The sequence below is a fragment of the Salvia hispanica genome, chromosome 2, assembly GCF_023119035.1.
Source record: "Salvia hispanica cultivar TCC Black 2014 chromosome 2, UniMelb_Shisp_WGS_1.0, whole genome shotgun sequence".
NCBI classification, from domain to species: Eukaryota; Viridiplantae; Streptophyta; class Magnoliopsida; order Lamiales; family Lamiaceae; genus Salvia; species Salvia hispanica.
In genome coordinates, this window is record NC_062966.1 from 17,495,343 (window position 1) to 17,509,344 (window position 14,002).

The 14,002-nt window shown below is 35.7% G+C and overlaps 2 protein-coding genes across 3 annotated transcripts; one reads left to right on the forward strand and one right to left on the reverse strand.

Moving 5' to 3' along the window:
- Positions 1–1,207: 1,207 nt before the first annotated feature.
- LOC125204318 (NAC domain-containing protein 7-like) lies at positions 1,208–4,327 on the forward strand. Of its 2 annotated transcripts, none has more exons than XM_048102929.1 (4): positions 1,208–1,480; positions 2,786–2,982; positions 3,059–3,330; positions 3,404–4,327. In XM_048102929.1, exons 2-4 carry the CDS (start codon positions 2,823–2,825, stop codon positions 3,950–3,952), a joined length of 981 nt encoding a protein of 326 aa, XP_047958886.1. In that variant the 5' UTR covers positions 1,208–1,480; positions 2,786–2,822; the 3' UTR covers positions 3,953–4,327. The 2 variants fall into 2 exon arrangements, with proteins under 2 accessions (XP_047958886.1, XP_047958885.1); XM_048102928.1 differs by having other exon boundaries at positions 1,209–1,480; positions 2,789–2,982.
- A 5,169-nt stretch (positions 4,328–9,496) lies between these two features.
- On the reverse strand, positions 9,497–13,303 carry LOC125207264 (beta-fructofuranosidase, soluble isoenzyme I-like). The gene is made up of 6 exons (XM_048106531.1): positions 12,909–13,303; positions 12,753–12,761; positions 10,796–11,655; positions 10,156–10,550; positions 9,979–10,066; positions 9,497–9,900 (listed from the first exon to the last, which is right to left on the reverse strand). The coding sequence occupies exons 1-6, from the start codon at positions 13,240–13,242 to the stop codon at positions 9,709–9,711; spliced, it is 1,878 nt and encodes a 625-aa protein (XP_047962488.1). The 5' UTR covers positions 13,243–13,303; the 3' UTR covers positions 9,497–9,708.
- Between the last annotated feature and the right edge of the window lie 699 nt (positions 13,304–14,002).

Sequence of the window (14,002 nt, forward strand, 5' to 3'; positions counted from 1 at the left end):
GTGATGAACAAGAATTTGGTAGGGACAAATTCTAACATAGATATCTAGGGTTGATAGGGGTCCATTTTCCCCATTTCGACACATGGGGTTTTTAATTGCGTTTGAGAGCTAAATATTTCCAATTTGTAGTCATCAAAAACCCACAAAAAGAAATAATAGAAAATTAATACAAGGGACCAATGAATATTTTACTGTCCCTTTTTGGTGTCTTATTGAAGTCTTGGAGTAGACTATTTCCTATTGGTTGGTAGGTTTTAATTTTTTTCCACTGAAACGAATTGTCTCGTACACTCGAATTCAAAAAAATACGGCTAACTGAAATATTAGTATTAATAATAGAAAAGCAACAATTTACTGAGATTAATGAACCTAACATGAAAAGCTTCTTCCAATCTTCCTGAAGGATCTTCAGAGGGCTTCTAGTTCAAATTTTGAATTACCTTTTTTAAAATATATGTAGTCATAAAAGAAGAAGAGAAAGCACCAAGAAACTTTAATAATTTGAGATTTTATTTATAATGGGAAAAGGATCTTTATTGGTGACGAATTGGAGAATGCCAATACCAGCCAATACTATTGACATCAAGTAGTGTGATTAATTTACCCTGACGTGGTGGGTTTAAGTACTACAATATAATAATCATAAAAGTTACTAATTCAAAAAAAATCTGGCTATGTTTAAATGAGTACAAATGACAAGTTTCAGTTATAAGGATGACGAGGAGGCGAACACATACACATATTTCATACAAATAAAAAGACAGATAATTACTGCTTTTTTTTTTCTTTTTGCTTTTTGTGGATTGATATAGGATGACTAATTTAATCATTTAAGTAATGAATGATTAGTTATAGAGTTAAATGAAATGTGTACTTTCAAGCAGGGAATAAAATAAGTGTTGAAAAATTGAAAACTACAAAAGGGAATAAATGTATCACATATACAAATAATAGTATAATCTGTGAAAAAATGGGAAAAGAAATAGAGTTGGAAAAGGAAGGTGTTTAGTAGTAGAAGAAATATAGAGAGAGGTCCCAATCAGTTGCGGGTGGCCACCTTTTTCTCGTGCCCAAAAAAACTTTCCCAGCAATTCAGCTGAGTCTTGACAGCGAGCGAGGGACAATCAACATAAATGTTAGCCTTTCATCATTTAGGGCTCCAATCGACATAAATATATAACTATATATATATATAAGTCCCGTTTAGGCTTTCCATTCTCTCCTTGCTCAGCCTGTAGGGTTTTGATAACATAAACTCTCTTCCTCGGGATCAGACCCGACACCTGAGAGACATTGCGTGCACGGAGTCTTGGTCCCGAGAAGATCTACTTCTACCTTCTTCCTCTTCTGACCTTTGTCTGCTGCTTTCTTACAACTTCATTTCGGCCTCCCTTTTTTTGCACTTCGCCAACGCCCCGATTCAACTGCTCTATCCCAGATCCATCCATCACTTGTATTATTTTCCATACATCTCATCAAGGTTTGTTTTTATTCACTTCATCTCTCTCTGTCTCTCTCTCGTGTGTGTGTGTGTGAGAAAAAATGGATTATGTAGGTGATCAGCCATTAGAGGGTACTAAAAAAATGTGATTTTAGGGTATATTGACGACTATTACTTTATGCTGATTAAGGTTAATTTGATAACTTGCTGATTTAGATTTAGCTGATGATTATTATTTCATGTTATTAAGAATGAGGCTGTTGATATATCGATTGATTCGTGCTTGCAAAAGAATTTGAGGTTTTCAATCTTTTGATTTTTGAGAAAGTAATACTTCTTGTGGCTTGATCCAAATCATGTTTCACGTTTGTTTCTTGTTTCTCATCTAGTTTCATTTCACTTTTGTGATGAGTATTTTTGTTACTATGAATAAGAGTGTGCAATGGAAATAGTATTTGATACTGCAAATTGATTCTACATGATCTCTTTTAAAATGTAGTACATAATTATAACGGGAGTGATGAGACTTTGCATGCATCTCACATGCCTATTTTTATTTTTTTCTATCATAATGATCACAGCACTATATAATATAGATTTAACCATTCATCTTGCATTGAGAAATTTTTTCGGTAATGAAAGATGAGATTATTATAGCCTTACAATTTCTAGTTGGAATCCCTCATCATTGACTGCACACTTAAGACTCAATATTCACGTTAATTTATTTTGTGATATTTTTCTTTTTTAGCCTTAGAAGGTGTATGAAAAAACTTTAGAATTTCAATCCATATGAATTTCAAATGGTGCCATATTTAGATAGTTTACAAGACTCTGATTGTGTTGGTCCAAATGGATAAGTACTTAGTACCATTATTAGCATTCTATGAAGATCATTTATTTTTCGTGAAGACACCTTTTGTTTTTGCCACTTTACTAATTAAATAAAAGTGGACAGGCATGTAATTGTGAGATGATGTTATATTGTTGATAGTAAATTCAAAACGGAAGCAGTGTGATCTTAGATAAGCATGTTTGCTTCTAGCTAGACAAGAACTAAGTAATTCATTCATGTATGTTCTTGTTTCTTTACCTACACATAAACAACCTAAAACATATAAAGTAGTGCAACAAAATCTTAGCACATAAAAAATTAGGAAAATATAACACGCGCAAATTATAATATGAACATTAAGCAGACCAGCCACGGTAGGTTTTGTTGAGTTCTTGGATGATTAGGCAGGTATTTGATGAACATGATGCGCCGAATTCTTTCCTTTATACAATCAATGAAAAAAGAGAAACCCCTTTACTTTATAGTAATAATTAATTTTGCTGAAACAGCAGGTGTGAGACGAAGAAACCAATTGATTGAGAGATCATGAATACGTTTTCACACGTTCCTCCGGGCTTCCGTTTCCATCCCACCGACGAAGAACTCGTAGATTATTATCTCCGGAGGAAGATCACTAACAGGAGTATCGACATGGACGTCATCAAAGATATTGATCTCTACAAAATTGAGCCCTGGGATCTCCAAGGTAGTACAATATCATCATTCCATTAATTGAAACAGTACATACTGAAATCTGACTTAGTTATGGTTGATTTTGGTAGAGTTATGCAGAATAGGAACGGAAGAGCAAAACGAATGGTACTTTTTCAGCCACAAAGACAAGAAATATCCAACGGGAACGCGCACGAATCGAGCCACAGCAGCCGGGTTCTGGAAAGCAACCGGCCGCGATAAGGCCATCTACTCCAAGCATGACTTGATCGGAATGAGAAAAACCCTAGTTTTCTACAAAGGCCGAGCTCCAAATGGCCAGAAATCAGACTGGATCATGCACGAATATCGCCTCGAAACAGACGAAAACGGAACCCCTCAGGTATTAATTAATTCCTCCATTTTTGCAGTTTTTGTGATATTTAAGTAATCAAAACTTTTTTAAAAAAATGTAGGAAGAAGGATGGGTGGTGTGCAGGGTTTTCAAGAAGAGGATCGCGACGACGCAGAAAATGAGCGAGCACGATTCTCCGGTGTGGTACGAGGATCATGTGTCGTTCATGCCGGATATGGAATCCCCTAAACAGCAGACGTTCAATCCGAATCTCGCATACAACAGCTATCCGTACAAGAAGGAGATGTCGTTGCAGTACGGAATCCCGGCCGACCACTTCCTCCAGCTGCCCCTTCTAGAAAGCCCCAAGGTTCTTCAGCCTCCCTCCTCCATCAACTGCCGCTCCTCCGGCTTCGGTAACCACCACCAACACCTCGATCAAGGTTACCCCTCAGCATTCAGGAACACCAACGACCAATCTGTGGATCAAGTCACGGATTGGAGGGTTCTCGACAAGTTCGTGGCGTCGCAGCTCAGCCATGAGGAGGCTTCTAAGGACAATGAGACTTTTCCGGCTGCTGAGGAGGCCGGTCTGATTTCCGGGGATTTGAGCAAGCCGGATAATGCAACCACCTCGTCTTCCAGTTGTCAGATTGATCTGTGGAAGTGATCGCGCGAGTGGATCAAGTGTGGCGATCGATTATACTGTTTCTTGTAAATAATAAAACTGATAATATGACCTAGCTATTGATCTTGCAATACTACTACTATAGAAGATAAATTAAAAAAAAAAAAAAAAGTGGGCTGAAAAAACTTAGTACATATGTTATTCTTGTAAGATAATTTGAAGTGGTCCGAGGAAGCTAGCCTTGGCTGCTGCATGAGTTGAAACGGCAGCGTTTGCCTATTTGTTTTGATCTCATATAACCACACAGATGTTTATGTTGTAATTGTGGTTGCAGAAGATCATCTGTGTAATGCCTCTGTATTCATCGGTGAAAAATATATTTCCATTTTCTATTATTGTAAAAACGACTTATTTTTATTTTTATGTCATTAACCAAGAAATTTAGTGGAACAAACGTGGGAAGAACATTTTTTTCATGAACTTAGATATTTTTTAAATTATTTTCCTTTATTTTGTATGTAGGCGATGTTGATTGAGTGTCAAATTTTGCTTATTGAAATGAGAAGATATACTACTAGTAGTAGTATTTATGAATATACAAGCACTACCAAACTTCATCAATAAGGAGGAGTCAAAAATCATAAATGTATAATAGTAAAAGCGCGTTAATGTTAATGGGTAATGATACAAAATAATTATGCAGTGCTGAAATGAATGTGAGTGATCTCAACAGAATAATTTCCTTTTCTTTTGTTTGCTTTTGGTGTCCGAAAAGAACGTCACTTAGAAGGGCAGGCTTGTGCAATATTTGGTTTTGTGATCTTGATAGTTGGTATAGGATGGTCCGATACTTTTACAAAAGTTTTCTTATCCTTTACACATAAGTAAACTCATCTACTTGTAAAAGCTATCGAGTTTAATTGATTGATCGATGATGATGAAGATACAAATGGTCCAATGCCTGTCTACCTACTTTCTGCATATATATTCACACACATTATTAGTGAAGTATATGTGGAGTGAATTGAATGAGTTGAACGATCAAATAAAAGTGACCACAAATGAAACTATAGGTGAAATATCTGTGGGGTGAAATGAGTTAAACGATCAAATATAAACGACGACGCATGAGTATAGAAACCTTTTTAAGTTTGTATGATATTTAATTCAACAACGATATAGTTGTAACATTTAACATTTGCCGGTTGAATCTTCTGCAGCACTTCATTCTGCATTTGTGTATATTGCTAAGTGTCGGATGCCCGAAATTGCAAAAAATAGAGACATACAGTAGTAGTATATTTTAAGAAAAGAAATTTAAATATCTGGCGCTTTACCTTGTGGAAGGTTCAGAAGGGTAGGGGGATTAGGCAAAAATGTGTTCCAGAATGTATTAGAAGAGGCATTGCATGTGCATGCTTTAAAATTTGTGAAGTTGAAGAATTAATGGTACATACAGACTACAGATATTAAGGCCAGAAATATATAGATATGTCCATGCATGTAGAATACATATGTATGCAAATGCAATGAATGCATGTGCGATCGTATACCATTACCAAGATGTGGGTGGGGAGTCTTCTTTGGCAGTTTCCAGTTTGTTGAATTGCGGCATGCAATCCCCCAAGTATGGAGATGCTAAGAAAAATATTGGTGTTTATATGGAGATATGGTGGCGCAGTTGGAGTGTCTTATCAAGAAATGTCGCAGGATTTCTAATTTGGGAAAAGATGGTTTGAAATCCCACTACTCATTTGACTTGAATCTAAGGAATCCACTAGTCAATGCATGTTTCTTACGGTCAAACCAATGTGTGTTATCTAGAGAGAGAGAGAGAGAGATTTATAGTATATGTGTGCAGGTGCAGGAGCAGCATGATGATGGGGGTGATTAATATATTGTGTGCCGCGGAAGTAAACATGATTAAACACTCTTAACTGATCATGTGAAATGGTATAATGTTCCACCACCACTCTCCGCAGCCTGCATTCTCACAAATATTACCCCATTTTTGTACCATCTACTCTCTTACCCTTATAAGTACTAGGTAGTATCTACGCTCACACTCAATACAAGAAATATGTTCATCACTAAAAGTGATGTCTCTTTATCTACATTTTGCGTTTAATTCCAACTATGTATATATACCCTACTCTATAAATGATTTGAGTTATAGAAATATATACTAAGTCGAAATAATATTCCAAGTGAGTATTGGAACATAAAAAATGTGAATTTCCTTAATACCGACCCCTGTCGAAAAGGGAGTGTATAATAAAATAGTGCATATATATTTCTTCATGTTTAGTAGTCAGTCTGCCACTAGGGAGACAGCACATTCTTCTGTCCATCATTCTTCCTCCCCTGTGTTCTTTTCCTATATATTACAGTCAACTCCAAAACAAAAACATAATCATTTCCACAACTATTTTCCTGAGTGGATAATTATGTCTGGTATTATTTCTTTTCTCATAATAATACATGGCACCTCCTACTGCATTTTTAATAACTACTAAAAGTTAAATTTAATGATTCAAATACATTGGATTTTGATATAGTTGTTTCTCTTCCTATTCAAATAAGTACTAATATTCATATATAGCCTAAATCCATCAACGTGTATGATTTACCATCTATTCTTTATTTTAATTCCACGGATTGATTTTGGAAATTTTGATTATATGGATCATCTTGATTACTGTCATGTTTGTATTTTACCAAATTTAACAGCACTATTAAAAAACTTAAATATGTATTTAAATCAGTTTAGTCATTTTATAGATGCCATTTTAATGTAGTCCTAATAGTGCCACAACACTATTTACCAGATAATCATGCATGTTTAAACTATAACTAATTACATGCATGTTTATATAATGGATTAAAGTAGGCATGTTCATTGATTATCAAAATTGACTTGCAAAAATTAAAATATCTATACAGCATATATATAATTTAAAATTTTCTAAAAGAATTAGATTTAGTAGAGAAGAATTATGTTAACACAGTTTGATGTACTTTGAAAAAAATTAAATAAATACAAGTAAATTCAAATATGTTAAAAACACTTTTAAATATCATATCAGGTGCCCGGGTTCTACTAGTATTATATACTCCCTCCGTCCCAAGATAAGTGACTTGTATTCCTTTTTGGAGTGTCCCACTATAAGTGACTTATTTCCATTTTTAGCAAAAAGTCATCTTTCTTACTTTATTCTCCACCTACTTTATTCTCTCTTCTCTCCTCTACTTTTCCCTCTCTCATACTTTACTCTCTCCACTCTAACTTATTTAAATATCATTCCTTAAATCACGTGCCCAAAAGAAGTAGGTCACTTATCTTGGGACGGAGGGAGTACAAAACTAGTTTAAAATGCTAAACGTCAGACTCACCGTTATAAAATAACACAGAGTTGATTACAACTTTATTTGTATTTCATTATAGAAAATTCAAAGATTTAAAAACAATGACATCATCTAACGTAATAATTTAAAAAACCAGAGATCATTATAACTTTTTTATTAGTTCATTATAATGAACTCCAGAATATCTTATAATAATATTGTTCGACGTTTAGCGTTTAAGATTGGTTATGTATTGATCACAGTCCTTAGGTTAGGTGCCTAATAGAAATATTATACTCACAAGTCAGATACTCAATCTATTACATAAAATCTAAAATATCTTTAAGATTTACAAACATTTTGGTTCTAAAAGGTTAAAACTTAAAAGGTGAAAATTGACTTCATGTGTTATTACAAGCTTAAGCTCATTACTTGAGAAGCATAAGATTGTATCATAACACGGTTGCCTATATGGAGTATTATTCATGCTTTGATAATTTTTGGTTATTAGATCTAAGGGTATCTACGACAAGCCTAGTGACTATTCTTCATACTGATGTTTTGATTAATTTAATGAGTTATGAATAGTAATGATAATTTTTGCAATTAAAAAAAGTACTATATAATTGTACTAATAACCTTAATTAAATGCTTTCAGTATGTTGATTAATAGTACTAGGATAACACATGGTCCACTGGGACAAATACAAAATTTCGCCCTTGATTCCTTAAATTGCGCCATAATATTGTCACAGTTACACCGCAAATCCATGTTTTAAAAACAAATGAATACTTTGAGTTATGAATTATGATGCTTTAGTGAAGTTTTTATAATTTCGTACCTGTCTTTCTTAGACAGCATAACAAATTTTCTTGTTTTATATAGTATGCACATGGTTTTGTAAGCATGTTTATAAAATTGTAATGATCACGTTAATTTGAATCAATTGATTATGTATTTTGACTTGAATTGAGAGCGGATGAAACCGAGGAAGAGGTGAGAAAATTGTGTGGGAATGCATGCGGTCTACGAGCACTTTTATCTATAACACTCTTAAAAGAATCAGAAACAAAAAAGTATAATATAAAAACAAAGAGCACAAGTAACTGAAATAGTATATCCTGCGGATGCTACGAGAAAAAGAAAAAACAAAGAACCCTCTATCTCCAAGATGAATTATGCTTCCGTTGATGCTCTTGGATTTGCATATCATTTCCAAAATTAAAATGATTTTTCATCTATTTTCAAGGACCGGGCTAAAATAATATTAGTACTAAAATTGCTAAGTGATGAAATGTTTGTGCTTTTTGTTATTAGACAAGGGTATCCACTTGGGGGAATCAGTCACTATTTTCCTTGCTGATGTGGCATCTTGAATGGTAAGATTCACTGACCATATAATTAAAGATGAATGAGTCTATTGCCACTTAACCACACCCCTTAAGTTACCTTTAAAAGACTTTGATTCGTGATAACTTTGCATTTTACCTCTCAAAAGCTCACCAATATATACTGCACCCAATTAAGAGAATCCGTTCAAGTTCAATTTATTTGGGTGTTTCATTAAGCCTTTTGGATAGCCCAAGCCCAAGCCCAAAATGATTCACTAGAAATCATTAAATATAGGGAAATTGGTCTCTAAAACCATGAACTTTGCCCAAAATTTGGTATTTCCCATGAACTTTGAAATTGGTATATAATATCACGAACTTTGCATTTTGTTTGGTATTTCCCATGGCATGTTTATTACTATATTTGACTAACTTACGAGGCTTTTATCATACTTGACACAATTAAATCAACGTGGTTTTCAACGTGACTTTTTATGCTACATGTTATGAACTTAAAAAATGGTTTCAAATATTATAAAACATATCACGGTTGCCTATGTTAAATAAGATTTTGATGAAAATATCTTATTTGAGTGAATTTGGGAAATACCAAACAAAATACAAAGTTCGTGATATTATATACCAATTTCAAAGTTCATGGGAAATACCAAATTTTGGGCAAAGTTCATGGTTTTAGAGACCAATTTCCCTTAAATATATCAATAAATATTTTAGAAAATTACATGAAAAATATTTTTGGCTAATAAATATAAAATCATTACAATTAAATAAATAAAATAGGACAACATATAAAATTAACAAAATATCAATAAACCAGCATTATTTTCATTTATTGGACCACAAATAAAATATTGACGAAAGTGTGTGAAAGCAAGTGAAGTTATGAAGTAAAATCGCAAAAACTCAAATAGCAATATTATTTCCAGCGTTGCACAATCAACATGGATCTCTATTACAGCCTTACATAATCTACGTGATACAAAACATCAAAATAAAGAAGGGAAAAAACCAATGATTCTAAAAAATAATTAAAGCAATCATCTCTGAAAATGTGAGGCTTTTTTTGTGCAGAAGAATTGCATGAGGCAGATGCAAATGAATCAGAGGGGAAACTGGCGAATATCGGCAGACCCCATTTTCCATATCTTAAGAGATGCAGTGACGCTCGCTCCAGTAGCGTTGTTGAACAAGAAAACTCGAGCTGCGCCGTTGATGGCCTTTGTAGGATACACTCTTGAAGTGATCACTCTTCTCCCTCCTTGAGCAAAGCTCTCAACGATCGAGTGGTCCACCTGCACCCACACCATCAACATTTAAACAAATAGAATAAATAAACAAGTTAGTTAGAGTTTCATTCATTTCTCACATACCAATGATCTAATAGTGAACTTTTCGCCACCCAAAACTGGAACAGTGCTTCCATAAACTGTTTTCACAACATCAGGAGCTTGGGAAGATCTAAATCAAAACAAACATTACACTAATGGATACTCCTAATTTGTAAGCACTAAGAAATCCAACAGAATGTGAATTGACCAGAAACTAACCTTAATTCATCAGCACAAAAATGAGACTCTGTCTTGCCATTAGGCCCTTTAGCTACATAGAAGTAGATTGGTGTCGACTCGGTTAGATTGTCATCAGCAAGAACAAGGATTCCGAATGGTCCCAAGACTCCCCTATTGGCAGCACCACCGCTGGTAGTGCAGTCGTATCCCGCTCCAGCTTCAGGGGCTGCCTCAACGGCCTCTTGGTCGACCTCAAACGACACCTCCACATCTAGCTGAGAGGCGGAATCAATTGCAACAGGCACAATGGATCCCGGTCCAAGCTTCACATCAGCCTCAACACTGTCACCTCGTAAGCTCTCAAGCTCTTCCACTGGCCACTGAAGTAAGTCCGTACCTGTCTTCTGGTCGTACACAACCGTTCTCGGAATAGACTGAACCAAAACAAGAGTTATTGTCATCTCAGAAAACAAGGAATGAAAAGTTAATGGTCCAAGCATATTGTTACGTGGTATGTCCACCCAATCACAATTGCAGAAATATTCTCTTTTCCCCTTTTTTCTCTGTTTTCTTTCTGCTATTATGATTTACTGGACACATATTACATGACAATATATATATGTCCAGATCACTGAATTTTTGCTCGAATGCAAGAGCAAAACTAGCAAATGAAATGTACCTGAACACAAGCCCATCCTTTCATGAGATCAAGCCCTTCAGCATCAGATTCACTAATCCAACCCCACAGAATCCTCCTCTGCTTATTATGGTCGTAGAACGTCTTTGAAGCGTAGAAAATGCCATAATCATATCGGAGGCCAATGCCGACGTCCAGCTCTGGGTTGTCGGGTGTCCACTTGTTGCCGATCGGGTCATATATCCCGATGGCATAATAGTCGTGCCTGTCATCATCCATGCTGGCCTTCATCACATGCTTCACCCCGGGTCCGTTGACCGACGTGTCCAACCCGTTTGAGTCGGTCAACGAGACAGGGTAGAAGTCAATGCACTCCCACATACCCGTGCCCGCAACTTGGTGCAAGTAGCCATCCAACAGGTCGTATTTGATGAAGTCGGCCGTCTCGTAGACCATGGAGATGCCGGTTTTGTTAACCTTGGAACCGATGGTGATGCGCCACTTGTCGCCTCCGGGGCTGAGCCAGGCGGTGGTGGGGTCCCGGAAGTCCTTGGAGCCGATCCCGGGCGGGGGGAAGAGGACCGGGTTGCTGGGGCTCTTCACCCAGTCGATGAGAAGCGGGTCGGATAGGTTGGCCGGGTAGGCGAGGCACTGGACCTGGACGGCGTCGGTGGTGTCGCCGGTGTAGAGCATGATGATCTGGCCGTCGGGGAGGATGGTGGCGGAGCCGGTCCAGACGCCGTTGACGTCGTACCATTGGTCGGGGACCATGGCGTAGGGGAGGTGGAACCAGTGGATTAGATCCTTGGAGACCGCATGGCCCCATGTGATGTTACCCCACACAGCTGATTCTTGATTGTATTGGTAGAACAGGTGATACCATCCCTTGTGGAATAATGGACCTGTCGTTTTGCACCAAATCATTGTCGTTTTATATTTTACTATTTTTTTTTCAATACAAAAAACAACATAACATGATTTGCCCATCTTTCATGTTCATATAAATGTGCAACCATGTGGCTATATATTAACTACTGATTACATATATCTATTAACATCGTCGTTTATTCATTTATTACTACTACTAAATATAGTAACAAACTAACTCATAAATATTTTTTTATTAATAAACCTCCGCAAGTGAATCGCCAAGGCCAATTAAAGCAAATAAATTTTCTTTGCGGTGAGTAATAAAACTACTTAGAAATTCAAAGTACGTTTCAAATTATCAATCTAATATTCCCTCCGTCCCAGCCTAAGCAAGACGTTCATTTTTGCACATATTTTAAAAAAATGATGATAAATAGTTAAAGTGGAGATAAAATTAAGTGAGAGAGACAATAATGTAGAAGATCTAAGTTAAATTGGAGATAAAATTTTATTTCCACTTTAACTATTTATTGATTTTTCCAAAACAGATAAAAAAATGAAACGCTAAGCTGCTTAGAGGCTAGGAAAGAGGGAGTATTTACTCACGCATATAATAAAAAAACATAAATTAAGTACATATGTACCAATATAATTAATTAGTTTACATAATTATAAATTAGGGGAAATAAAATTTTTTATCAAGAAGATCAAAAAAGATGCATATTTTGGAAGTGATTTTATACTTTTGGACCATTAGTTGATTTATTTATAATTCTTCTAAAAAATTATGACAGGATATACTATGAAAATGGGCACATCAAAAATCATACTATCACCAAGGGAGCAATAATGCAAATCTAAATCTGGCCCCTGGCCCACGTTCACCCATTATTGCTATTAAACTTTCTTAATCTAAATTTTCACAGATGTCGTGGGTAACTTACCCGCCACTCATTTGTCCAAATTCCCACATAAAGTTCAAAATTTTCAAGATACGCCAAAATCACAATGTAAATAATCGCAGACCTACGAAAGATAATAAACTTTAAACCTAATCTAATTTTAATTAGCACATAAAAAAAAGGAAAAAAGGGCAATAAAGTAAAAAAGGATTTGGTGAAAAGCTCACCATTAGGATCTGCGCAGAAGCCACCAGAGAATCACCAGTAGAAAATAATTGCAATAAAGAAATCAATAGAAAGAGTCAGATCGATCATGTGGAAAGCGACGGTATAAATTATTAAACCCAAAATCAACAAATAAATAAAAAAAATAGGAAACCGACCATTCATCCAATTGTGTTCCGGTTGAAAGTGGAAAGCTGTTCGCTGCCAGGATAGCATGACGTTGTTCCATGGGAAAGTCAAAGCATTGCTGCTGACTTGCCGGAAAACCTTCTCCGACACGCCCTGCGACACTCCTCGCGAGGTGTGATCTGCGGCGGCGGCGTCGTTGAGTTTGATTTGAGAGGGAGGGGTTTGGTTTGTGGAGAGGAGGAGAATTAGTGATAAGAGGAGGAAGGATGAGAGGAGAATGGCGGGGAGGAGCTTTTTGGAAGGGCGGGGCGGAGTAGGGGAGGAGAGGAGAGGGAGGTAGGAGGCGGCGCCTTCTGTGGCCATGGCTTGGCGCCGGAGATGGAGGATTGGAATTGTACTGAGAAATCAAATCGGAATGGTTTAAGAGTGCGTAAAATACTTGAGATTTAAAAGCACCACGATTGGCTGGAATTAGGTGTGTGTGTGTGTGTGTGTGTGTGCTGAGTTGGAATTTTGTCGGATCAACATATTTTTTTATTTTGATTTTGTATTTTTACTAACTAAAACCGTCCATCTAATAAATTTTCTACTTCTTTGATGTAGCAACGGCCAAGATTTAAATATGCTCACATGTATATCTATAATTTGCTGTGACCCATAAAAATGTTAATGAATTTGTTAGATCTGAAAATTTGTTTAATTTAATGATATCTGTTGTATGTATACATAACCAAATTTTGCTACACCTTCTATCACTTTTTTTTTTTTCAAAAATATCTCTCACTTACAGATATCAGTGCAGCCAAAATATTTTTTTTTTCAAATAATAAGTCGAGGCGGTTCAAGTTAAAAAAATCGACCATGTTCAAATTCAAGGTGATTTGATCTCAATATTAGATCAAACTCAAGGATATATAATATTTTTATAGTGTTTCAATTTACAAATCCTCATTATCTTAACCTTGACCCTAAAATAATAAACGATAGTAGTATAAATGTATATTGTTCCGTTTTATATTTTGTTTTGTTTAGTTTAATTCCCTTCATGTACATTAAATATTAGTAGTACTACTCATAATTTTGTATTGGACGAACACATAATGTTTACATCCATAAAAAAAAC

Excerpts from the sequence above, each read along its gene's own strand:
- LOC125204318 (XM_048102929.1), top strand. The coding sequence starts at position 2,823 with ATGAATACGTTTTCACACGTTCCTCCGGGCTTCCGTTTCCATCCCACC. Across the intron at positions 2,983-3,058 it reads TGAGCCCTGGGATCTCCAAG|AGTTATGCAGAATAGGAACG; the intron begins GTAGTACAATAT and ends TGATTTTGGTAG. Across the intron at positions 3,331-3,403 it reads ACGAAAACGGAACCCCTCAG|GAAGAAGGATGGGTGGTGTG; the intron begins GTATTAATTAAT and ends AAAAAAATGTAG.
- LOC125207264 (XM_048106531.1), bottom strand. The coding sequence starts at position 13,242 with ATGGCCACAGAAGGCGCCGCCTCCTACCTCCCTCTCCTCTCCTCCCCT. Across the intron at positions 10,551-10,795 it reads AAGGATGGGCTTGTGTTCAG|TCTATTCCGAGAACGGTTGT; the intron begins GTACATTTCATT and ends GTTTTGGTTCAG. Across the intron at positions 9,901-9,978 it reads AGTTCACTATTAGATCATTG|GTGGACCACTCGATCGTTGA; the intron begins GTATGTGAGAAA and ends GTGTGGGTGCAG.